Below are 26,991 nucleotides of genomic sequence, written 5' to 3' on the forward strand. Positions count from 1 at the left end.
TTTTATCCTCCAAAACATTTTTCATGTGGCTGGCCCTAATCCTCTTCCGTATTTTCTCAATGTAAAAATGCCTTTGAATATTTAAAACCACAAATTCACAAGATGACATGGTCACACTTTTTCTTTAAGTAAACTTGCTTAACATCAGCATCTAGTGGCAACCCAAGGTACTTTAGTTTTTTTTTTTTACATTTAAATGCAGGTGTCCTCCTTAAAAAAACGAGCTGTCATGCAACAAATGGCCCATTTAATGTGTACAGTATGAATCCAGCAGAAGTTAAAATGCATTCAATTTAAAGCAAACTATGGCACATGTGTTCTATTGTAATATACAGGGAAGGAGCACAGTGTGATATTCAGGCTCTCAGGAGTATCCTACAGCCTGTGAAATATTATGGTACACAGCACACACTAGTGGTGTATTTCAGGAACTGTTGATACAAAGCTCAAAAACATCAGAAAGGCAATAATATTTTATTCAAAGATGAACAAGATACAGTGTGTATAGAATAATTAGTTTAAAGGTCTCGTTCATGTTTTATCAAGGACCTCTCATGCTATGACAATACAGTGGTATGTGTTCAGTATGTTGGCATGCATTTTAGGGGAGAAGCACCCCCAAAGCTCAAATAAATGTACACTACAGAATGCAAAGCCATGTGATTAATAAAGGTAAATCACTTAGCCTGGCCCTCTGACAAAAAAGGGAATTTAAAACCAACAACAAGTTCAAATATTATATATAAAATGTTTAATCTTACAGCTTTTCTGTGGCTTGCACCAGTCAGACCCAAACTGTTCATCGGTTTATTCTTGATGCTCATGAAGGGCAAAACTACTTTCAAAAGGGGAAGTTCAATTCATCTTGTACAACAAAAGCAACTCATTCAGAATGTAAAATGTCTGTGAATGTTTAAATGAGGTGACATTTTAAAGTATAACACAAATTGAGGCATGCCTGCAGCAGCTACCTGTCTTACTAAAGGGCATCGAAACATAATTGGCTATCATTATTGAGCAATATCATTAAGTTAAGTTATCATTAAGTACAGAGAAAATGGATTTGGAGCACTTTACTGTAAGGAGCACAACCTAATTGCATCATTTTGGAAATACATGGGTAAACAAAACCAATTAGAATCAGTCACATCCAGCCACATCGTATGCATAGTGCTAGTCTTAGAAAACTGACAGTCGAGAGCGACATGCAGGTAGTGAGTACAAATAATCACAGTCCCTTTCTCATACATTCAACACAAGAGTGCTGAATAATTGAAATGTGGAAGCATTACATGTTATATTTAATATTGTATCAATATTCTATGTTGGAGATGCTTTATCTACATTTACACTAATGTATTTTAGAAAACAAAGGGGGGGGGAAAGGTGAAAAAAATTTTTTACTGCTTTGGGATCTTCTAAAAGTAAAACATCAATTCAAAAGTAATTTACAATTCATTTGAAATATTTGCAGGGCGGCCTTGATTAAAGATGACTGTTTTTTTTCTACATCATGCATAGATTTGTACAAAGAGCCTGCAGCTGCACTATGCCTCCTACTCAAGACGTACATTAGTGGCCAGCTCTAAGAACAAAAGTAGTTTAAAGGTTCGTTTTTCTTTACTGTACTCTACTTTACAAAGGTAGACATAATTTGACTTTTTTTGGTGTCCTGAAAATGTGCAGTTTTGAAAAAAACACCAGTAATTCACAATTTCAACTTGAGGTTCAATAGTTATGATTTTCAGTTTTAACTACATTAGAAAACATCCACCGTAGGAAGTGGAACAAATACATGACACAGTTGAAACTCAGCATAACAACACACAACCATATAACTGGAAAAGTAAAAAACAAACACATTTGAACCATTGCAGACAGATTGTTTCTACCAACACATTCGTTTTTTTCCTCATGTGCATTTGGTAAATCAGTACCATCCTTACTCAATTTGTTGTAACTCTATCACTTTAAAAAATATACAGCAAACACCTAAAATCATATCAAAAGCTTTACTAAAAGAACTTGCTTTGCAAAGAAATGATCTAATTATCTTCTATGCTCACAAAACACTATATATCAACTATTTTAAAGCTTTCTATTGATTGTAGTAAATTCATAAAGAGACGGTGAAAATTGCGTCAAACAAGTATGAGCGTGCAAATGTATCATACAGTAGCTTATAGGGTGTTTGCATTGGGAACGTAAACACATGCATTCAATGAAGTAAACATTTCTTCACTCCCCTTTTTTCATTTTGGGAAAACCGTATAGATTCTTCACTTTTAAATATGTTACAAAACTGCGCCCGGCTCCTCTGAAGCAGAGAGAACCAGACAATCATCGTCAAGACAACCTGCTCTCCTACAGAGGAAGTCGAGGTGAGGATGAAGACAACCATCCTTCCTCATAACACCCATCACCATCGCCTGTTCCCGTGCCCTGTATACCTGAAAGAATTGTCGAGTAAAGACAAGGAGAACACAAGTGGCTAGACTACAAGGAAAACTCTGTACAGTTGAAGCCTGAGACAAAGCATGCTGGGACTATATACGCATGAGGGATGAAGAGGGGCAGAGTGGGTCAGGCAATAAATGATGAAGAGGATGCTCTCATGGAACAATCCAACCCACAACCTGCAAACTGAGCCTTTTTAAGAGGAGAGGAAATCTTTAAAATTGTTCATAGATCCTTAACTTCTTTTTTTTTCTGCGCCCGCCGTACGTCCATCTTTCAGGAAATGTACACAAGTGTGAGCTGCCAGTATAAAACTGTGAGTAAAGGGGTGTGTTTGCAGGCAGGAAGATAACACGGCGCGTGAGGAAGCCTCTGCATCAGGAGAGAGCCTCGTCCTCTCCCACGTAGGGCAGCTCCAACGTCCTCATGCCGTCGCCACTCTCCTGTTTCCTAAGAAACACACCAGAGACACAGCATTTAAAGCACAGCACCGAAGGAACGGACAAAATAGCTAGTTAGGTAAGCTACGTTAAAGGGGACCTATCATGCAAAATGCACTTTTGTACGTCTTTTATACGTGAATATGTGTCCCCGGTGTGTCAGAAAACACAACCCTCTCTCTTTCCTCCATACCCAAATCTCTAAAAACGGGGCTGCAACGGATCTGATACAGACTGATCCAGATTTGAAATTGTTCTGACGTCAGAAACGGGGTGCTCCGCCCATATGGGCAACTCTCCACCAATCAGGGGAATGAGAGGTTGCGTGGCATGGTAACAGCATGGTAACATGACGCTCGTGCCCCGCCCCCCTCCTTTGCAGGGGGGCGTGGTCAGCTGCAGCTCATTTGCCACGGAATCAGCCCTTGTGAAGACAGGGCTGGAATAGAGCGAAATGAGGCATGGCTAAAATGCATGGTCTGTTTAGTATTTTGAAAAAAAAACTTCACAGACATGTTTTTATAGGTATGGCCCTACAATATATTATTCAAATATAGCATGATAGGTCCACTTTAAGGAACTGAAGCCAAACGTTTAATTGTTACATAATGCGAGGCAGCGAGCACTGAGGAAACGCTGTTGGGCAAGTTTACACATCAGACACAAGGGGAAACTGAAGAAAATAAAGAAAAGGGGAAAAAACGAGGGGGGATGTTCTAAGAAGTGAATCATTTATGTCGAGGAGAGACACAACAGCTATTAGTTTACAGCTCCTTTGGATAAGGGTGGAGAGGGCTTTATGAAAAAGAACATCTTTATTTATTATACAACGTATTTAAGGCACCTCAAAAAGGTGTTCCTGAAAAACCAATATCTGTTGTTCAAGTGCACAATATATTTAGTATAGTTTCACAGCTTTACCTTGACAAGAGGCAGCCATAGAGGAAACTGAAGCCATTATGGTATATTCTCAAAGCACTAGGCTTCATTGATAAAAACAGTCATTGTACATCACAGAACACAGAGTTTTCCTGCTCTTCCACACCTATGACTGTATTTTTTGTTTGTGTTGTTGTTTGTTGCGTTTAAAGGGCAAGTTTTGAATCACCAAAGTCAAACAATAACACAAGCAAACATCAAGGAAACGGTAAACCGGCAGCATCTGTGTCTGTGTGTCTCCATCTGAATGGGCTGTCCAATGGCTAGGTGAAATTGTGGAATATGAAAAATGTTCCTAAACACGCTTAAACTGATAATAATTGTTTAAGATGGGTATTTATTTTTGGTGGCTCAAATATTTACGTGTTGCTGCGGCACCCGTCCATGGCAGTCCATTGTTTTGCTACCAGCCCAATTTTTGTATGCATAATTCCGCAAAACACTGTAGTCTAATAAAGCTCTAACTGAAAAAATAAATGTATTTACTTTAATTTGTTATAAAGTTAAATGGGATTTTCTGCACCACAGCTTCACCCAAAGCTTCATCGGAAATAAAATATAAAGCAAATCATAATACAGATACTACTGGCTCTAAAAAACAGCGCAACCTTTCCCAAACATGGCTTCTCCAGACACCGTAACGAGCACAGGCTAGTTTACAAACTGGAGCATTTGGCCATCAAAGCCATATTGAGAAATACAGCTGCTTATATCATGCCGGGGATCTTAAAGTAAACTATCTGCAGCACTACAGCAGGCAGCGTTCTCCTGAGGTTATTTACCTTGTTTGGTTACAATGAATGTAGCAGTATCTCACATTGCCTGCTCTGCCTTTCCTGCAGGCCAGGAGGGGGGGGGGGGGAGAGACGTAATAACAGGATACTTGACAAACATTAGCTCGCTTTAATATCACAGTACAAGAGGACCCAGCAGCTCTAAATGAGATTATGCTAGTGATAGCACAAGCTATTTACTCTTTATATGACTGCAAAACAATCCTTACGTGAGCGTTGGCCCCGGAGCACCCAGGCTGCTGCGGTCCTCTTTACGGGCCCAGTCAAAGGGGTTCCCAAAGGAGCGCCTCCTCAGCATGGTCCTCACCATGATCTGGAACAGAAAAGTCAACAATAACACACCCATCAGAAAACCATGCTATTATTTGTATTTACTTGCACTATTTCGTCGCTTTTATTTGTTCTATGTCCTATATATATATGTTGATCTGTTGGAGGAGCCTGTGAGCTAAGTTTTTCATTGCCATATCTACACTGTTGTTAATGTGCAAATATCAATAAAGCCTTGAACTGATTTGAATAAATATGCTAAGAAATGTTAAGTAAAAAAAGATCCCCTGGTCCTGGAGTTATTCTAACCGGAATATTGTTTGTTTTTAAACTTCATAATGAGCATACATTTCCACTCAGGCTGTAATAGCATTTATTATAGCATTTATATGATATATATACTGTTTATTACAAGAGGCCAAAGTCAAGTATTATATTCAATTCACATTCAAAGAGCTCCAGTTACTAAAGTTTTCTTCTAGCAAAACTCCAAGCCTGAAGATGTTAGGTCCACCTCAAATGTTTATGTATTTTGCAGCATTTGGCCGCAACTAATACAAATAATTTAGAGCAACTAAGTGAGTCATACATCCGCTCTAAAAGAGTGCAAAGAGGGCAAACAAGTAGGTGGCAGACAGAGGTGTAGTGGTGCTGTTGAAATGTAACTGCAAAAAGAGAATACATAAAAAAAAGCCCTTGAAAAGCACTCTTTCTCAGTTAAGATGTTTGTTGTGTCTCTCCAGGTAGCAGAAGTGTGTTCTGTGTTGTTCATTGATGAGTCTCCTCACCACTGTGGCCAGGCTGGGGATGTGTTTCACGGAATTCTCCACCTCCTCCTCCGTCACCTCGATCAGCATACTACAGTTGTCGTCCTCCGGAGGAAGAGGCTCAGCTCCGTGCCTCGTCACCCACGGGTGCACCTGGACACAAGCATGAGGAGAACAATGGCGTACGTTATGTATTACTTTATGATTCCAAACATAGAATCTTTGAACGGAGGAACATCGAAACACATGCTACCAAAGTGACTTCAAGTCAAGCTATGCCGGAAACATGTTATTGTTATTGAGAGATTTCAATAATGTAGAATTAAATGAACATACAAAATGATCTTACGACTGCATTTCCAGGGATCTGAAGCCGACACAAATTTCACTTCCACATTAGGGGACATCTTTTCTCCAACTACAAGAGGTTTGTTTTACACCAAAGCAAATGTAACTAAGGAATAATAATAATAATAATAATAATACATTTTATTTCAAAGCGCTTTTCCAGGTGCTCAAAGACGCTTTACAGTAGTTTGATAAAACATGATAAAATAGAATAAAGAATAGAAATAAAAAATAAATAAATATTAAAACAGCAACAGAGCATAATTCAAAAATTAAAAGCCAGTCTGAAGAGGTGTGTTTTGGTCAGTGTTTTGAAAGTGGGGGGGTCGGTGCAGTCTCTGATGTGTTGTGGAAGGGAGTTCCAGAGGGAATCATTGTTATGACATGTTAATGTGCAAAACCAAACCAAGTAAGAGGCACTGGTCTCTTATAATTAAACCCATTAACACATACAGTGATTCTCCATTTGAATATCTGCTACAGGTAGTTTCCAGCCCTCTATAATGTAAATGTGCTTGAATGCAATATAATGTAAAATAGCAGTTTACAGGAACGAGTGTTTACCTTAATTTGAGGAATTGATATTCTGGTCTCTGGATTCTTGTCCAGCATTTTCAGCAACAAATCTTTCAGATCATCTGAGATGTCAGCACTGTTGAGGTAGACAGAAATTTAACCTTCAGATTATGTCGTGTACATTTAAATCATATTTTTGTGAATTAAAAGACTGCAATTTAATCAAATAAACCAGAGGTTCCTTGTTTTTTACCAGCCAAGGAACTGATATATTCTTTGTATCCTAGTTAAACATCACAAAATAAAGTTTTATGTTGAGCTATGAAGCATCTTGTAAAAAAAAATTATTAATTATAATAACCTTTATTTTTCATGTTCATTTATTAGAATGAATCTTAAACTTTTCACCCACTTTTCAGGTAACTCCACAGGTTGAGTCTTGATTTTCTGATGAAGACTCACGATGCGCTCGTCCATAAAAGGGCACTGTGAATGAAAGAAGGATCAGCTGATTAACTCTTGAACAACAGCCCAAAAAGCCATTTGACCAAAGCACACACTCACCACTCCATAGATGAAGCAGTAAAGCGTCACTCCCATGGCCCAAACATCCAAAGCCTAGATGTAAAAAAAACATGATACCAATGTTATGTTAAGAAATAGTTTCCTCAGTGTAAGATAGTTGAAATACAACACTTAATGAAAACTTCACGAAATGATCAAAAAAAACAAGGATGTGTGCATTTCTTCAGATCATCCCCAGAGGGCACTAGTTAGTCAAATGTTCCTCCACCTTTCCAGAGAAGTTCTTCCTGGTCTCAGAGAGCGCTTCGGGGGCGAGGAAGGCGGGCGTTCCCACGGTGCTGGTCAGCAGAGCATCAGCGCCCTCAAACTGGTTACTGACTCCGAAGTCTGCGATCTTGATGTGTCCGTCTTCTCCCACCAACAGGTTGGAGGGTTTCACGTCTCTGTGGATGATCCTCTGGTAATGTACTGTTGGAAAGGAAACGTTACAGACACATTTAACCGCAACAATATCCCATTTGAGGAATCCTGCTTCGGGCATGCAAAGACTATTCATCTTTTTATCATATTGCAAGGAATTGGGTATTGAGCAATCAGTCTTCTCAACATTATTTGCCTGTAATTCCAGTTTTTCTTATTGAAATCAATTGTATCTAATAGAGGTGTATTCTATGTATAAATGTGCTGGTATGTTTATGTTGATCCAGGCTCTGGATTTTAGTTTTGTTTGTATTAATATCATATTTAGCGGCTGTTGATTGTTATGTGTGTACCGATCCATGGACAGCAGAGGGAAATTAGCTAATCGCTAAATACGGTATCTTTTCTGTTTATTTTTGCATGTTTAAAAAAACTAATAATAAAGAAATTAACAAAAAAGTATCAAAAATGTAAGGAGAGAACAGTACTTTTCATATTTGTTATTGTAAACACATCAGTTGTTGGCTTGGGGTGTAAAATGAAAAATGGCTTGTGGAGAAATCTCTGGAAGTGCACTTAGTCAGGAAGTTGGATTACCATATGGGCAATTAAAGAGAATAAAATGTATTTATCAAACTAACCACTTAGCCTTGTTCAGTTGTGTTTCATTATAATAAGAAATAATTGAGTTTCAGTGTCCCTGCTGCAGAGCCTTGCATCTCCTCCTCTCAGTGTTAGTCTCCTAGACGACACATTTTGCAAAAGCTTTTCTGCTGTGCTGAAATACATTAAGAGCCACTGAGCTGCGGTGAAATGAGCCTTGTGGGTGGCTTGAGTCAAGAACAGCACAGGCAAAGGATTTGTGTAAGTGGCGTGGAAGAAGTGCAGCACTCACGCAGGTCTAGATACAAAAGCTCATTTTGGGATATTATCGTGTATTAGGCTACTTTTGCAACATAAATTGCTACTGTAATCATCAGTATTTTTCATTTTTTCTTTCACAAAGGTTAAGGTGTTAAGATTCAAGCACATTTTCAGAATAAAGGTTGGTCAATTTAAAAAGTACTGAGTTTCCTTGATACATTTCATTTCAACTGCCTAATAAAAATAAAGCAGCATCTGAGAAGACAATAATTAAACAGCAGCTGTAGCAGAATTGAATTAAAATGTTTCTGGATGCATAACAACTCTGAAAGGGATGAACAGCCCTAATCACCCGCCCCCCCCCCCCCCCATTATTATTGCTCTACCATGCAGTCACAGATTGAACAATAACGGATGTTTTGGAAAGACTCACGATACTCGATTCCCCGGAGTAGATCTTGGAAGTAGAAGCGTGACTGGTCCTCGCTGAAAGGCTTATCCGTGGGCACCTCCATGACAGCCCTGAATACATAAACGAACACACAATTAGCAATCATAACTAATGAGATTCAGCTCAGTCCAGTGACACAATCATTTTCATAAAGAGGCTTAGCTTACCCTTGCTTGACCAGCTCAAACACTGTGACAGAAACACAGATGAGTTAGTGATGAAAGCTTTTCAAAGACATAAACAAACTGCCAAAAATATCTTTTACAGTTGGTTTCAAATACAGTGTGTGTGTGTGTGTGTGTGTGTGTGTGTGTGTGTGTGTGTGTGTGTGTGTGTGTGTGTGTGTGTGTGTGTGTGTGTGTGTGTGTGTGTGTGTGTGTGTGTGTGTGTGTGTGTGTGCTAACTCTCTGGCCACAACATACCCATGTACAGATGGTCCTCGCTGGGGTCATCCAAAACCTGGCCACAAAGGACAGAGACATGGAAATAAGCGTAAACACACACACACAAATGGATCATTTTTCCGTATGCTAGCTCATACAGTTTTGTTGTACGTGATGCTCTCAGATACATGTATGCTTAAATTAAATCTTAAAAAACTGATTGTTGTTTTGATCCCTATTTTTCCTTCTTTCTGTGACACTCTGCTGAGGCATCTCTCCAAATTGTTCGACTAGAGAGTTGGCAAAATACCTTTGTTGTGCTTCACAGAGAAAGGCTTAATTTAAAAGACTGTTTTACTGCATACAGTTTGAACTTGAGTAGCTCTAATTGTTTTGTCACTTCAATATCACGCTTGAATTATTTGTAACCTTTATAATACTTATACGTATATAACCGTCTTCCTGAAATGAAGCCACTATGGATTAGAACAAGTTGGATATTGTGATCCACAATTCAGGAATGTTTTTAACAGCCCCTACCTCTACTAGCTTCACCACATTGGAATGGTCTAGCTTTTTCAGGATGGCAATCTCTTGATAGACCCGCTCCAGGGGTCCTTTGAGCTGAGGGGGGCCTTCAGGGTCTGCTTTGGCTCCACGAGGCGGAGGTCTCCCTGACAGAGGAGAGAGAGACAGGAAAGGAGGACAGACAGGGTTTAAGTATTAACGCGCTGTGTTCATGTACCACTGAAGCATTAACAGAGACTGTGCTCTCTGCTGTTTAAGCCATCTGCCCCTGGCTCCGGACTTACGTGGGAAACCTGCCTGCCTCATCAGCCTCTTCTTGGACAACACCTTCATCGCCTACGGGAGGGAGATGGAGTGGAGGATAAGAGTAGAGTCAGAGGGGGGTGGGAGAGCCAAGTGGGCAGGAGATTCAAAGCAAATATGAACAGAAAGGCAGACAAAGAGACAGAGTAAGACATCTGACAGAGCACCCACTCACACACCTACATATCTCAGCAGCGCCTCTACGTTTCTCTCCTCACCTTGAACATCCTTTGTGTTCGTTTCGGGAGTGCTAACACTTGAAAGCATCATCGGCTTAAAAGCTAAGCTGAGAAGCATCAAGGTGATAAATGAGTGAAATGCAAACCTGCCTCATTAATCCTTCTTTTAGAAATACTTCTGAAATGTACATCTACCGAAAAAGTGTGTTTTTAAGCTTGACATCATACCATAAGGTTTAATTCATACAATATACTTGAGGCAATATGTATGTACTTAAAAATAGTATATCATTCAAAATGATGGACTTCTAGGTGTCATTAGCTTACTTCAGCAAAAGCAACATTTTGTCTCATAGAACATATCAGTAAACAATAAAAGGACATACGCAACACATGCATGGCAAACACATTTCAGGCCTAAAGAAACTATGCATTTTGCTCAGTTTCTGACAGGACTCCTACATTTCTAATTCAAAAGAGTTAAGTGGCTAAATTACACAGCATTTCTCAGTTTTTCATTTGAAAAACTATTAAATTGGACAAGTTAGAAAATAGGCACACATTAAAAGGTTGCTTCTACACATTTATTGTGTGACAGCTACATTGTTCGGCTCGATCATTTCCGTGTTCCGGGGTTATAAGCCTCGACCCCCCTCAGTTACTATGGCAATGATATAATCACTTGTGGGCTTTGACACTTGGGAGGAATATTAAAATAATCCTCATGTCATTGCCTGTCAACATCATGCAGCTTAATGAGAACTGCAGCAATACATATGAACAGCAGACAGAAAATCTGTTATTGCAGCACGCAGCCAGGCACAATTAACATGTTCACACGTGGAGGACTCACATGAAATGACACCAGTTAATGTGACGAGGGGATTTGATCATTATGAGCTATATCTCTGTCTGTGTGACAAGTGATTAGGAATGAGAGAAATGGAGAGAATGTTAATAGATGGGGAAGAAATAACATCTGTATGTGTGTGTGTGTGTGTGTGTGTGTGTGTGTGTGTGTGTGTGTGTGTGTGTGTGTGTGTGTGTGTGTGTGTGTGTGTGTGTGTGTGTGTGTGTGTGTGTGTGTGTGTGTGTGTGTGTGTTTGTGTGTGTGAAGGACTCACATAGTATGTGTTGTCATCCTCATTGTAGGCCAGCTTTACAACACCATAGGAGCCCTGGAACAGGAATACGTTTTAAAAAAAAGGAACAAAAAATGTGAGAATGAGGCTGAGCAGCTGCCATTTTTAATGTGAAATACAGACACATCACACTAAGTGCAAAGCAATCTTAATACATATAGATACACACAATACACACACATATATACCAGGGGTCGGCAACCTTTTTGATATGAAGTCCCATTAAAAAATATATATTTTATCAGCGTGCCGACGATCGTGAATTATCAACGGGAGGGCGGGGGGAGCCTCGCTGCGGGGAAGCAGTGTGTGGACCTGCGCAACTTACATGATGCCAAATTTAACAAACACATTTAAATAATTGGTTGAACGGCTTAATAACAAGGACGATCATCTGTTCTGTGATTCTCCAGAGCACACATGGCCACACATGTGTAGCATGTTATTTCGATGTGAGATGAGCAGATCGCCACTGGGCTTTCAACTAAAGACACAGCCATGGAAAGACTGTGGCATTTGTACAGCTCCTTATGGGTACTGCAATTTGTGAAGTGCTTTCCTCCGTGGTGAAACGATCAGCACTGCACCACGGAGGAAATCGGCAGAAAGTCACCTGGAGTTAAAGAGAGCGGGGCTGCCTTGCGTGCATGGCTTCCTTCTGCAGGTAACGGGGAGACGCGCTCTGGGGGCGGTCTCGTTCAGGATCCGAAAATAAGATTTAAATATTTTGCACACTTATTCCACTTATTCCTAGTGTGCCACTGGTTACGGTGCCGCCTGCCAATGGTGGCCGCCCCCTAATATATACAAACGGGGGAAGTGTGTGGGTCCAGGGCCGTCCCCGGCCAACAAGAGGCCCCATGCAAAGTGATACGATGAGGCCCTCTGTTTCGCGAACTTATGCGACACTAATTGCGCCGCATAAGCGCATAGGTACGCCGCATTTTCGGCTCAGTTGAGGCCGCCTCCGCAAGGTGAGGCCCCCTCCGCAAGGTGAGGCCCCATCCGCAAGGTGAGGCCCCCTCCGCAAGGTGAGGCCCCACGCAGTCTGCATGATCAGCCTGTAGGGAAGGACGGCCCTGCGTGGGTCGACAGTGTACACTGAAAGAGTACCAGCTGCTTCAGAGTGAGAACAGAGCAATTCAAATCATCTCTCCCTCTCTCTTTCTTTTGATTTCAGGCTAATTAAGGAACCTGGATCTGGTTTATGCTATCAAGCTCTTCTGCCCACACACTCAGGAAATACAGGATAAAAACTAGGCCCAATTAGCAGCCTGTGTGCATACATTCATGCCCAAAAAACAAACAAGAGATAAGAGAGGCGGGGGCAGAACGGAGAGGCAGAGCCCCCGAGACGATCTGATAACAACCGTCTTGAAGGGCTCTATTTGTCTCAGCCGAACCACACACATTAACATGTCTGCCCTCATGCAGAAATTCACATCAGCCGTGCACATTGTGTCTCATGAAACCCACAATGTAAGTCGTGCACACACACATACCGAGCTAAGCCTTGCACGACCCTTAGAGAGCGCTATTTATACCAGCAGCCTCTCGCCCAAACTCTCCCATGGCCTGGGAGTCTACTCAGAGTTTGGGAAATGAGGACAGCCGGAAGAGAGCGGAGAGCAGAGGCTGTTACCGCGTGTCCTCGATGATACGCGCTACTTGACAGACATGCAGTAGGCGGGAGGGAGAGAGAAAATGGGAGAGTCGGTGAAAGGGAGCAATCAGTTGAGTTGTACCTTTCCAATCTCATCTTTCAGCTTGTACTGGTTGAGTTGAACGCAGTCCTTGAAGAGAGAAAGAAGAGAGGACGACAAAAACGGTTTCTGTTCAGATGAAATCACACATTTTAGATGTCGAGAAATATATCAGAAGCAATCTTCGAAAATCTGCTTTCCCCATTACATTTTCCTTCCATAACATTAAATGTTTTACCTCAACAAATTCGAAAGTGCAGCGTTTCGCACATCACTATTTCTAAGTGTATTTTTCTAAATCTGGCGACACGTGTTCTGTGCTTGTCAGCTTTAAAGCAGTCCCTGTCTTTAAAATCTCCACAAATCCATGTTTGAGACTTGACAGGTAGGATGTGTTACCCAGCTATCACAGTGTTCCAGTAATCTTCAGGGGAAACTAGGCAGGTGTCATCAAATAAAAAGTGTGGATTTAAGACAAAGGGTGATTAAACACATTCAGTGCTGAGAACAAACTCCAATCAGCCCACAGAGAATGAGTCATACAAACACCTGGAGATACACCTACTAACCAGCCTTTTATTGAAATATATTTATTTGTAAGAGTAATTGATGTCATTGTTGGTCAATGAACCATTGTTGGTTAATTGAGTGCCAAGATTTTTTTTTGATGTGAATACATACATTTAGAGAAATAACAATGACTTAAATCATCATATGACCCTTTACTCACAGTAAGGTCATTTACAAAACAATAATTAAACACCATAAGAGGATTATTTAAACATATTTTTAAATAATTTCACCTAATGAAACTTTGCACTTTAAATTATGATATACTGCATATTTTATTTTGTTACAAGTGTAACTTGTCATATTCTTATTTGTTGTATAACTAGATACATTTTATTAATTTTAAATTGTATAAGAGTTTTTCTTAATTGTTTTGAAAAGAGTTCTATATTTGATGATTTTTACAACATTCCTGTTTAGTGTTTTTGTATTGGTGTACACAAAAGCAAATTCCTTGCATGTGTAAACCTGCTTTTATACATGCAATCATGTTCTAACTATAACACAGTCCCCCCTCTGCAGAGCACTAAGAGGGATTCTACTTACATTCACGGGTTTCTGCATCTACGTGAATCTCAGCTATGACCTACCAAGACAGGAAGACCTTACCTTTGCATCCACTCGTTATCAGTGTGCTGCTGCTTTTAAAACAAATGCACATGTAGGTCTGCTTACTTTCAGATGAGTATGAAGCTGGTGTTTTGAGAACTAACAGATGTTCAATAGGAGCACAAGCCTGGCTTTGTGTAAAAACGAGTTAGTTTGAGAATGCATGAGTAGGACCTTATGCAATGTAGTCCTTAAGGGAGTACACTGTTCAGATGGTGCAGGAGTATAAATTATATAATCCCAATTATTATTACACTGGCAGGCTGTAGCATCATTTTGGCTAATTTCTTGGGATTTGTTCATCAACATATTAAGGTCAACCAGTGAAATAACTGTAAATATACAATATTTTCTGTTAACAGTTTAGAGTGGTGAAGGAATGTGTCCAAAACCAGGAAATTAGTTATCATTTAGCACTAAATGGTTCCCTCATCTTGTTTTATTTAATGTGGTTTTACGCCTAAAATAAAGGTCTGTTTTTTTTTGACAGGCTTTCAAGATGTGACTAAAGATCCTCACGCGCTCAAGTCCGCTTTTAGCTTAGTGTTTGTGAGGTGAACTAATGCGACTGACTGTCATGAAGATCGTTTATAGCATAACGTTAGCTTCTTACTTCTGGCCAATGCATTTACATTTTAACTATTATTAAAGTGGTGTCAGCATGTGGAGATTAACCTGCTGAACACAATGTGTGTAAATATCATAAATGTGTGTTTCCTACAGGATTTATTTGCTGCAATATATTCAAGTTCTACAGAAAATCCAGTTGGCTTTTATTAAAGAAAACTCTTGCAATTCTAACTTCAGGATCTGCCTACAAATACACTACACCAAACTATTGACTTTGATGGTTTTGAAATGTCTTCAAGTAGCAATATCAGAGTTAAAAATCCATAACACTGGATTTGTGTTAGCCCGTAGGCTTGACCCTACCTGGAGGTCTGTGATGGAAACGCTGTGGGACTCCACTGTGGGCCGGCGAGGCAGGCGTGGAGAGGAGTGAGGCGACGTGATGGGAGAGTAGGGTAAAGACGGGTAAATATGGCGCCCGTTGAGACCCGGTGAGCTGCAGGGTGACGATGCTGTATGCGAGCGCTCCTGCAGAGATAGCTTTCTGTCCGACAGGCTTAACCTCCCCCTCTGCTCTTGGCTCCCGGGCAGCAGAGCCTCCGACCGGACCACCGTGTGGGACAGCAGGTCGCAGGACGGGGTCCGGAACGAAGCCCGGAACGAAGCCGCCACAGAGGACGCAGGCTCGGGCGTCTCCGAACTGTCCATGTCTTCTACCTGAGATATGATACATACAAATCATTGTTGTATTCTTTTTTTATTTGTCAATTTATTGAACATGTTAGAAGCAAAAAAAACAATAATAATTATAACAAAGAGAATCAAAATTTTAAAAAAGTTCAAGGTATACAAAAATATAACTGTCAAATAGTTTCTGTCATGTTCAAAAGGGGCAAGAAGAAGCTTAAAAACTGTTCTGGTCCTACCCCCTCTAACGCACATTCTTCATGAAAATCAAAGTTTAGCTCATCGGCCTCCGTGATATTGGATTCATTGTTTTAAACAAATCATTTATTTGTAAAAAAAATAAACAACTTTTACAACGACAATAGCAAGCAGCATCACTTCGCAGGTCCTGCTCATAACCATTCAGGATTTGGATTGTAAATAATAGTTTTAGTTTAGGTAAAGTTGCACAGTATTTCATCTCATCATTACAGTTATTCCACAGATGAACACCTTTTGATGTGATGCAATGAAGTTTGGAATTTGTTCGTATGGGTGTTTTTTTTTATTTAAATGCAGTTTCCTCTCAACATGTGTATGTTTTCTCTCAGTGTGAAAAGACCCAAAATGTTCCTTTTAGCATATGAGTATTATACAGTATGATGGTCAATATGTTGCATTTGTCTGTTTCTATCACTTATATATGATACATCTGAAATGGGGTGTGGTAAATAACATGTATGGCCATGTATCATCATATGTCAACGCTTCATTAAGTAGAAACCCACATTCCAAATGACACCCCTGGTACATATCGTGTGTGTTTGATCTTACCTCCTCTTCTCCGGGCGGTCTGCTGGGTTCGTATTCTGTGACCACGATGAGGGACTCCATGGGGTCTGGGGAGGGCGTTTCGGAGTGGGTGTTCAAAGGTGGAGCGGGACAGCTGCACAGCAGATCAGGCAGAGGTTTTGAGGCCTGTGATTGGGGCGCATGACCGCAGGAGGCCGGGGGCTCAGCGGTGGGCCAGGGCGTCACGTGACAAGGGAACATGGTGCCTCTTCTTAGCAAAGACAGACAACCACTGCTCCATCAGATGGGAGCCTGGGGGGGGAATCAGTGACACATGAGCAAATTACATAATAATAAAAACATATGGAGAACAACTGTTGGCCTTCTGGACATCTACAGCACTTTTAACAGGTGGCAAGGCAAATAGTGCTGGGACAAAAGAAAACAAAAAAGGGACAGAATGAGTACAATCTGCTTTATTTGGACAGTGTCCGTCTTAAATCGCTACCCTGAACAAAGTATACAACTCACTTTTTGTCAAAACTGTAATATATAATCACACTATAGAAATACAATAACAAAAGCAAAGATATAACACCTATGTCCTTCTCTCTTGACTCACGACTCAATGCACAGAACCCTCCAATCCCAGTGTATCTTTGACTGGATTGTTTCACAAGTAGCCAGTTGACAAGCACATTTTAAGCCTTTAAAAAGCGATGTTATTGTCAGACAATAGCCGATGGTTTCAGAGGTTGCATCTGGTCCAATCAATCGGCCTCATTTGCTCTCCACACGTCCACATATTTAGCTGCACACAACCAAAGCCAGCTCCAATGTCACTGATACTCAAATGGAGTGCAGACGCTTACGATACACACCTTGTCTGCTGACAGAGCATACTGTAGGAAACGTTAACTTTGAGATGAGGTCTCTACTTTGATTTGGGATTTTTTTTACAAAATGTGCTCATGCTGCATGACCTAGGTTAGAGGGAGGGAGCCCAAGACAATATTTAACCAGCACCAATATTTCATTCAACTTTCACGGCATCCTCAACAAACAGTGGCAAGAGTAAAAAAACAAATATCAGTTTACAAAAAGCTCGTCTAGCTATATTTACCTTTAGCGTTGCAACGCCCGCAGTGAATTTCCCTCTGCTTTCCCCTGTGGCCATGCAAGAACAAATTGAAAGCAAATGAGAAGTGGGGGTCCAGGTGGACAAAAGAGGGCATCTGTATATCTGTATCCACGAAAACCAGGGCTGCTAGTTTTCCTTAGACCAAGTATTATAGAATATGTGTAACTCACGCTTTCACAGCTGGAGCACAGTGTTTGAAGGGCTACCACGGATCAAGTTGCGGGTGTAATGAAAGGGTGAGGGGAAATATCATTGGAGTTAATATCCACTAGCTGTGAAACATAAGGAGATGCAGTTCTAACCGTATGAAACCTTTGATTTTTTTCCCCCACACATTCTGTGAGGTGCTAATTAATTCATGATTACATGTCTAGTACCACAAACATCAGCTCTAAGTGGACAGATTTGACGCGTCTATAACAGCAATGCTTTTAATGTCACTTATACAACAAAGTATTTGATGTATGCAGCATCCAACCAAAGCCTTTCTTCTGCCATTTCCATCTCTCCAAGTCCACTCAGCTTATTATCTGCTCATTATCTGTGGGAAGGATGGAGAGAGAAGGAAAAGGACGGATAGAAAGAGAAAGACAGATCTCTTGGCTTCCAGCATGGTTTTGACAGGATTGTGGTTTGTCAGTGTGTGGGAGCTAAGTACATCTCACAGACACAGGAAAAGAGAGGGAAGCCATGAGGAAAACAAGACAATGGGAGCTCCAGCCAAGTTCAGAAAGAGGACCGTGTGTGGGAAGAGACACCCACTCCAGGTGGCCTCACTACCTCCACTGCCAGCCTATATATAGTAATGCAAACTCACAAAAAGGAAGAAAGAATGGCAGCACATTCACAAAGAGACTCATATTAGGCATAACGGTTTCATACTGGAACATACTCTCTTGTCTTCCCGACTGCACTGTGTCTTTAGCTGCAAAAAGGACATTTCATTCAAATCGTTTTCAGACAATTATTCTGGCAGGACAAACACAAAGTCTACAAGTTAGGAGTGTTGCTTGTGTCTGTATTAGGGACCTAATGTTCTCATCAGAAAAAATCTGTCCAAGATATTTGCCCTGCATGACCTCTGAAAGTTCCTGACTTAACCATACATTTTATACGATCCTACATTCAAGCACCAGAAAAAAACGATATCTTTAAATCAAGTTAGACCTATAACATACAGTATCAGTGCCATAAAGAAAAGATATGTGCTCTGATAAGTGGACTTGGCCTCAATGGACTAGCGAAAAATATAGACTGGACGAAACCGGCAGTGCACCAGTTACAGTATTCTTTTTTATTTCCACAGAAAAGAGAGAACTTACCGAGTTTGACCTACTTTGATTTCAGAACAATTGTATGCTCTCATTCAGGGCAGTTTGCCTTCAAGAGGTTTTTGTGTAGTTTCTATATTGGTGAAAGGAAATGGTTGCTCCCTCATGCTATTTTATAACTGTCAACACAGAATCACTACATTTCCATTCTCCGCCCAACATGGTTTTGATAGGAAATCCTTCCTTAGGGTCCCTCAGACGGCGGGTTATTATGTCATTGGTGGTTTAATGTCCAGCAGGATTTGCTGTATCATGAGACTTCAACAAAAGGAGAAGTGATGCCAGCTGAGTTTCCAAACATGTTTGAATGTCAACAGCCACTATTTAAGAAATGAGTTACTAAATGTCAAACTACTGTCCGGCTAACAATCATGACAATCCTTTAGCTTGGAGCTGAGAAACATAACTTAGACGCAACTCACTCACAAGTCATGTTTACCGAACACCTAACTTTAAAAATGAGTGGGTTGGGGGGCTGGACACAAGCTTAAAATGTATCCATGCCTTCAGCAGAACATTTAAAATATATAAACCCTCCTCACGACTATAAAAAGAAGCCTCTGAACTTGGTAGTCTGTAACAGTGAAGCCTCCAGAATCTATATTGTTCTGACAAAGACCCTCTTTATAGATAACAAAAACTTCAGTGATCCCTGGTGATCACAGCAGTTAGCCGAAGAATAAGCACTTAGATGCTGCTTACTACAATAAGCAGCATCTAAGTGATAATGCCTAGCTCCAGATGCCGTTCTGGACCTTTTATCCTAACAAAAGTCATATGACCTTCACTATCTGTGCTGTAGTAGGGGAGGGGGAGAGAGGACTTATCAGAGCTTGCAGGGGGTCCAGGCTTTGTACAGCATTAATAACAACACAGACATGGCCCCATAGGCAAACAAGTACAACACAGGGCCATCTGGAGCAGAGGAGGATCCCCGGCTTCATTAAAAGATCAACAGGGCAACCCTGTCAGTGATCTGCGGAGCCGTGCAAGAGATAAGCTCCTGTAAATGAAGGGATGAGCGTCCCCGGGCCAACTTAACTGCAGTGTTATCACACAAGCACAGCTAAATGTTACGGAGTTTCAGAAATTGGCCGTCAACAAAACTACAAATATACCCACATCTTTCTTTGTTTTGAAATGCGCACCGAAATATTTCCAAAAATCAAAAGTCTAGTGGATTATTCTGTCTATATTAATCGACACATCTAATCATCTCTGGGTGATCATTTCTCATTACATTTTTAAAACTGAGACATGTGTTTTCCAATAGGTTTCAATCTACATTGTAGGGTAAGACCGACACGTTCTTGTTCAGAACTTTAAAACCAGATGAATAGTCCATTTGATCAGCAGCAGACATATTACATGGTGAATTTCAAGTAGGCCTATGATATGAAGTTTGTCATCATATGTCTAACCAAAGAACTGTGTCCTTTAAAATGGGGCATTCATTTTAATCAGTAATTTGAAGTCCAAGGTTTGAAGTCCTTTTAAGTTAAATTAAAGAAACACTGAAAAACTGTGTTGAAAAATAACATTAAAAGAAACTACATATTATAGTATCTTCAATAAAAGACATGTTAATAGAACTTTGGTTTCTTAAAGAGTTTCACACAACGAAAATGACATTTGTTTGAGTTATAACATCAACTCCCTTTGAGCATATCGTTAACGCAAACCAACAATTAGACCGCGACTCATTATAGATATTCTCACGTTTACTCTCCATTAAAAACAACGGTTTAGCTTTTCTAGTGCAGTAATCTCTTCCTTATACTTACAACCGAGAACACACATAAACACGGGTAGAAAAAAAATGTTTTATCGATGTTGTCACTAATTCACAGGATGAAATTAGTGTTAGCGTCGTCTTAGGTCCCACAAAGCTAACTTTAGCTCAGCTAACGCTAGCAGCTGGCTCATCTGTCAAAATACAGATGTTGTTGGGCAGGAGTCAAGGATGGCTAGTGCGACTCAGTATCATCCATAGTGCGCCCCAAGACAACGCTACAGAAAACAAAGCAAATACTATATAACAATTAAGCCTTACCTTAATGTGTTATTTAGGCAACAAGTCAGATTTGTTGGGTGTATTCTCCTCCTTCAGCTGAGGTTCAAGTCGCGTCTGTACCACGACAGCTAGCTAGCTGTGTGACAGCCGGAGAGCAGACACCCGATGTTGTGATGGACCAATCCCGCGCAGCGCACAGGGTCTCGTGCTTCCTCTGGAGGAAGTGTTGGTGAACGGGCACTGTGGTCATTTAACGTGAATAGTTTCAGCAATATGCTTCATAGAGACCCACAACCGCGCTGGAGGTGTAGGCTACCCTTTGTTCTTCTGTTTAACTCACGACCTCAACATAGATAACACTTTATTATTCCTGGGGGCTTTCCATCAGTATTTCATGGGCGACTGGCTCCCTCTTGTGGAGTTTTGGAGACTTGCAACCTAAAAGCAGCTTTGTAGTATTTTTTACATCGAAATAAATATAGATACATAAACACTGAGCAAGCTAGTACCAGTAGATTCTTCAATAGCCTATAATTGTGTCTAAGATGCATTTAGGCTCAGTTCATGTGATAACGTTTCCTTCATGTTCAGAGTCAGTCGGAGAGATGTACAGTTTCACCAGCAAACCTGAGCAAAAAAAGATTAGCTTAAGCAACATTCACATGTTTTCAATTTTGCATTCAGGATATGCAGGGTGCAACTGGTGCATATTGCCACTATCAATATTCAATTTCTTTAGGCATTCAAATATAAGGCAAAATCCAACTGGGGCAGAAGTGATGCCGAAAACTATTCATTTGGAACCAAGTAAATCTACCATACAAAGTGTGGGTAAAAAATGTTTTGAAGTGGTTGGCATGGAATTAGTAGTTGAGTAAACCAGAGGACAAGAATGATCAAATTGAAAAATGTTTATTTTCATTAAAAAAAAAAATGAACAAAAGCATGAACTGCAAATTACAGGATTGCTAAAAAAAAAATCCAAACATTTCCAATCAAAAGAAGACAAACTGAAACAACAAAAGACTATACAATGCAACAATGTTAACACAGCTGGAGCAGTTATCGCCTCTTCTGGAAGATGTTTCCTCTTCCCATTCCACCACGTCCCCGGCCCCTTGCAGCCACTGCAAAAAAAGAGAATACACATTACACACAACTGACAAATACAAACCGCTCTGGTTTACTCATTTAGCACAGATAATCTATGAATAAATCCAAATATGCAAGAGGTGGATAATATACTCATGTACTGTAAAATGCATTTAATTATCTCTGTATTAAAATGCTGTCTCAGTGGACCCATCAAGAGTTGTTAATACAAATCGGTACAACATAAAATACATATCTACAAGTACATTGACCTTAAACATAAGGGATTCAGTTCTGCAGCATAAAAAAAAGGGGTTAAATGTGTAAACTGTTGAAATTTGTAAAAGAGACACGAGTATGAGGTAAGCTAAAAACCCAGTATTCTTGGAAAAGGTCGGGGGGGTACTGGTACTTTTCCTCACCTTGTGCTTTGAGAATAGCTGCCTTTCCCCTTCCCGCACCGGATCCCTGGTTCTTGTTTTTCATGCTCTTTAGCATGGGGGCATTTTTTAACATGTCAGGTAAGATCAGGAAGCGGATCTTGCTGCCACGGATGTAGACTTGCTCCAACTGTGCCACCCGGCCATCACGATAAGTGACTGTTATGTTGGACATCTGTGGGCATAGAAACATGTAAATGCAAGTCCTTAGACTTCAATGAAAAATACACAATTGCAACTATACATTTAAACCTAGACTACAGCTAAATAGTGCAGTGCTGGCATACGCCGAGCGACTGATTAACTACACGCAGTTAAGCTCCAGCTAGCAGGATGGGCACCATGGCTCTTGCACAGATTGGAGCTTGAAAACATTGGATTAACTAAAAGTCCAGGAACAAGCTTTTAGGACACTCCAAACACATTATTTTTGAAAATATTTATATGGTTGTGAAACAGCAATAAATGGCCATCACATCTTCTTCATGTGTCTTGCTGAACAAAATTCAAATATTTTAGTTTAGAGTAATACACAATAAAGAAAATCATTTCAGCGGGATTGGCATCACTGTCTCTGCTTCTACAATAATCAGAAATATATCATATATTTGTTGCCAAATGGTTTATATTAATTCAAATCATTTCAGCTCGAGTAGGCTGTTAGGCAACAAATAAAAATAAATAATAAAAGTCACACAAGAGGGACATTTTCCTGTATAGTAAGTCAATAATATACACATTTATGGGCATATACTTAAGAATCACATATATGATGAGATTATTTAAAGCCTTAGAGGTCACAATGTAAAGTGAGTTGTGGGTATACTATTAAGTAGGTTATTAATCTAAATGTTCCAACGATGCAAGAACGAGCAAATACAGAAAAATGCCTCATAACACTTTGGGGATATCGGGGTGCAAGAATGACTATTTTCTATGATTACATTATTATTCAGCATTTCTTCTTTAGAACCAACCTGGCAGTTCATGTTGTCCTCAGCCTCGATAAGCTTGCCTCTGTACACCTCTCCCGTGTTGGTCTCGCAGGTCACGATGTGTCCCTCTGCCTCATGCAGGACTTTGATTGGTACTCCGATGGACATATTTCAACTATCTTCCTGGAAGAAAAAGAAAAATGGAAGAAATGTTACAAAGGCATAAATTAGTCACAAACCTGTTCTTTACTTCTACTAAAACTATCTTTACTTCCAGATATTACTTACTTATACTTGATTTGGTGTACTGTAAAACCATACATTTGGCCAGCCGTTGTTTTTGTTGGAATCCATTATTTGCATTAGCACTCGCTATGTTGCATTGTTACCGTTTACATTATAGCACCATGTCAGTCTACAAAATGCTAATACTACTTATACTATTGCAGTGAACTACCCTAAAGTTATTACAGGATGCAGTGATAGCTTGCTAACATTCCGGGGTTGTTAACTATGACCAGTTTATTGTAGTAGATACTTAGCTTCTAGCTAAATTAGCCACATTAGCAAACGTTAGTCCTCCATGAATTAAACAACGCTAACGTAATCTTACAAGGGGTTAGCCCGAAATAATATATCTTTCTGACGTATTAAATAAAAACAAAACACGTTGCAATTGATTTCTAAATGTAAGATCAACTGTTGATTATTTATGGAAACACACTTCGGCAAAGTGGGGAAGCAATGTTAGCTACCTGAATGAATGAGCTATTATGTACAACACAGATAAACACTATTGTTAGGTAAACCAAGCAATAACGATACTCTGTTTTAAATGTTAAGTTGCTTACCTGTTTTCTTTCTTGAAATTTGATTTCTTTGTCGTAGTTATTTCTTGTTGGACGATACTGCAACGTGCGCTTGTAGCTTTTGGAGCCTTTTCCGCCTACCCACAATGCAACACGGGGTCAATAAACTGCTTCCGGTGTCATTGCGCGGTGCATTGTGGGATTAGTTTGTTATGCTTTTTTCTTTTCAAATCCTGATTTGCACTTGTAAGGTGCTAAAGGAGAGACTGTCTTGTTTTGCATTGCTTTACACTTAGACTTTAATAATCAATAGGTGGGATAATGTTATTAATCAACTCAAGATAAAAAAAAAAAAGAAATAGTAAGTTATCATATTTAATATTTGGAGCTTTAATGTGTGTATTTATGTACATTCTTGGGTTATTTTGGCCTTCATTTCATTCACTTTGTACTGTACCTGTATAACATGTAGGCCCACCATATTTATGTATGAATACAATGGTATGTGTGTAGATATAAACATATGTATGCTAAGTGTGTGGTAAAACATGGTTATGTACAGTAGCCTACATTACATGTACAAATACTTTCTTGACCTTTAACGTGCTATTGCTTGGAAAGTCCCATATAAACAGTATATAAAATCACATCTGTCTGTGCTGTCTGGTGTGGTGGTTGGGAGTATAGGAGCCCCACAGGGGACTGTACTGTCTCCTTTCCTGTTCACATTATACACCTATGTCTTTCAATACAACTCAGAATCATGCCACCTGCAGAAGTTTTCGGATAAATCTGCAGTGGTAGGGTGTATAAGGGATGGACTGGAGGAGGAGTACAGAGCACTGGTGGGTGATTTTGTAGAGTGGACTGGAGGAAATCATCTGCTTCTGAATGTGCACTTAGACAATGGGCTGAACTGGAGGATCAACACTGACGCTGTGTACAAGAAGGATGAGCAGACTGAGATCCTTCCACATATGCAGTAAGATGCTGGAGATCTTCTACCAGTCTGTTGTGCCCAGTGCACTCTTCTTTGCTGCGGTCTGCTGGGGGGGGGGGGCAGCATCAGAGCCAGTGACACCAGCAGGATCAATAAACTGATCAGGAAAGCTGGTCTGTCATCGGCATCAAGCTGGACCCCTTTGAAGCTGTGGTGGAGAGGAGGACACTGAACAGGCTGTTGTCCATCTTGGATAACCCAACCCATCCTCTCCACCTACAGCTGGACAGTCAACGGAGCTCCTTCTCCAACAGACTGCTGCAGCTCCGTTGTCACAAGGACCGATACAGCAAAACATTCCTGCCCACTGCAATAACTCTGTACAATAAATCACCTCTGGCTGGAAGAGAACTCTCTGCTCCATCGTTTCTCTTGGAATAAAACCACGTTGTACATTTTACACATATATAATCGGTTCAATATTTCATATTTCATATTCCAAATGTCATATATTTATATATATATATATATATTTGTATATATAATATCTACATGTATATTTTCTATTTCAACATGTATATTTTCTATTTCTTTTCTTTTTCTTTTCTTTCTATTCTTGTTTATTTGTAGTTTTGTTTTATTGTAAAATGCCTTGTCTTTTATGCTGCTGCAACAAAAACAATTTCCCAAATTGGGATCAATAAAGTACCATCTTATCTTATCTCTCCCCCCTTGTGATCCCTCTTTAAGCTTTGTGTGTCACCGTGTATTATTATGTTGGTTGTTTTTTAAAATACAATTAAAAAAACTTGTCTCTCACTGAAATAAAGTATATACCTTAATATTTACAGTGTACAGTCTTTACACTAGACATTATATAAACGTTCCCAGGTCTATGTCTCCTCTCTATCACATTGAGAGATAGCATAAAGAGAATCGTAAAACAAACATTGTTGCCCACCTTGTTTTTCTACTTAATTGTTTGTTCTTTATAAAACAGCTTGCAGAGATTTTGCATGCCAAGGTGATGCTTACAATACATTTGTTTAGTACTCAATGGCATACTATCAAGACGCCCACCTGATGGTTTCCAGTCTGGCCATCATGCCATACTTTACATGAAGGCTACCCTAAAAGAGCCTTGTGTGTGGACAAAAGCAAATGATGGAGCCAGTGAGGTAGCTTTGGCGGCTGCTATGTAGTTCACCTTCAGCGAACATTGCTTTTATATTTGTTTTTGTTTGTTATTGTGTTTACTCATCACCCATGACCACATCATTGTATAACCCTTATATCACGCTAAACAAAATAGAACACACAAAATAAAGCATGAAAGTGAAATGGCTTCATCCATTTGAATACCCTGGCCTGTGCATGACCACAAAGTATATACAACTGATATGCAAAGTTTAAAAATAAACAAACAGTACATGATCTAGAGACATACCCATATGTGTTTATTTCTGCAGACATGTCTTTGGGCATGTAAATGTAGCTAAATGCAGGCTTTTCCCACAATGGCTTTGTAATGAGGACTGGGAAAGCATAATGGCATAATAAAACACATCATGAAATGACCCTTCATTTGATTTCCATTGCATTAGGGTCATTGACTGGCGTCAGCCGCCGGGCTACTCTGTAAACACCTCTGGCTGATTCGCTGAGTCATCTGCGGTCATGTGTATGTACTTTACGTTAGTGTGTGTGTGCGTGTGTGTGAGTAGCCACACTACTGGCATATGGAGTGATGCTTGAAAAGATCAAACGAGCCCTTATTTTGGGTGTTCGGTTTACATTGGATGCCGTTGACGCATACTCTATGTCAAGAAGTTGTTGAAGCAGCATCTTGTTGCCTGGCAGTTATCAAATCACTGATCAAACTAGCAACACCAAGTGTTCTGTAGCTATCCAGCACACTGCGGAATTACTTTTAAACAGATTGTTAAACAAGAGATGATGCACACTTTCAAACAATCTTATTGTTTACCCCAAGTTGTCTGTGAGGGTTGAGTTGTATGGTTCCTTCAGACCATTACCTACAGCTGTTAGAAGG

General features: G+C 40.1%; 2 protein-coding genes across 3 annotated transcripts; both read right to left on the reverse strand.

Annotated features, from left to right (window-relative positions):
- Positions 1 to 458: 458 nt before the first annotated feature.
- camkk2 (calcium/calmodulin-dependent protein kinase kinase 2) lies at positions 459 to 21,065 on the reverse strand. 2 transcript variants are annotated; one of them, XM_079659539.1, is made up of 18 exons: positions 20,762 to 21,065; positions 17,360 to 17,403; positions 16,279 to 16,548; positions 15,142 to 15,495; positions 13,072 to 13,119; positions 11,309 to 11,362; positions 9,987 to 10,038; positions 9,715 to 9,848; positions 9,214 to 9,250; positions 8,959 to 8,980; positions 8,774 to 8,862; positions 7,325 to 7,524; positions 7,096 to 7,149; positions 6,944 to 7,017; positions 6,580 to 6,667; positions 5,689 to 5,820; positions 4,840 to 4,943; positions 459 to 2,907 (listed from the first exon to the last, which is right to left on the reverse strand). In XM_079659539.1, exons 3-18 carry the CDS (start codon positions 16,495 to 16,497, stop codon positions 2,835 to 2,837), a joined length of 1,734 nt encoding a protein of 577 aa, XP_079515665.1. In that variant the 5' UTR covers positions 16,498 to 16,548; positions 17,360 to 17,403; positions 20,762 to 21,065; the 3' UTR covers positions 459 to 2,834. The 2 variants fall into 2 exon arrangements, with proteins under 2 accessions (XP_079515665.1, XP_079515664.1); XM_079659538.1 differs by lacking the exon at positions 17,360 to 17,403.
- A 553-nt stretch (positions 21,066 to 21,618) lies between these two features.
- Positions 21,619 to 24,192, reverse strand: snrpd3l (small nuclear ribonucleoprotein D3 polypeptide, like). The gene is made up of 4 exons (XM_079657861.1): positions 24,041 to 24,192; positions 23,232 to 23,372; positions 22,237 to 22,429; positions 21,619 to 21,849 (listed from the first exon to the last, which is right to left on the reverse strand). The coding sequence occupies exons 2-4, from the start codon at positions 23,355 to 23,357 to the stop codon at positions 21,785 to 21,787; spliced, it is 384 nt and encodes a 127-aa protein (XP_079513987.1). The 5' UTR covers positions 23,358 to 23,372; positions 24,041 to 24,192; the 3' UTR covers positions 21,619 to 21,784.
- Between the last annotated feature and the right edge of the window lie 2,799 nt (positions 24,193 to 26,991).

Source organism: Notothenia rossii (assembly GCF_949606895.1).
Source record: "Notothenia rossii genome assembly, chromosome: 11".
NCBI lineage: Eukaryota > Metazoa > Chordata > Actinopteri > Perciformes > Nototheniidae > Notothenia > Notothenia rossii.

Bases quoted from the DNA above. Each gene is read 5' to 3' on its own strand.
- camkk2 (XM_079659538.1), bottom strand. From the start codon at position 16,497: ATGTTCCCTTGTCACGTGACGCCCTGGCCCACCGCTGAGCCCCCGGCC. The intron at 11,363-13,071 runs GTACAACTCAAC...TTCCTGTTCCAG, and splicing joins TGAAAGATGAGATTGGAAAG to GGCTCCTATGGTGTTGTAAA. The intron at 8,981-9,213 runs GTATGTTGTGGC...TTTCTGTCACAG, and splicing joins CGAGGACCATCTGTACATGG to TGTTTGAGCTGGTCAAGCAA.
- snrpd3l (XM_079657861.1), bottom strand. From the start codon at position 23,357: ATGTCCATCGGAGTACCAATCAAAGTCCTGCATGAGGCAGAGGGACAC. The intron at 22,430-23,231 runs GTTGGTTCTAAA...CTATGCCCACAG, and splicing joins AGGACAACATGAACTGCCAG to ATGTCCAACATAACAGTCAC. The intron at 21,850-22,236 runs GTGAGGAAAAGT...CTTTTTTTGCAG, and splicing joins AGCTATTCTCAAAGCACAAG to TGGCTGCAAGGGGCCGGGGA.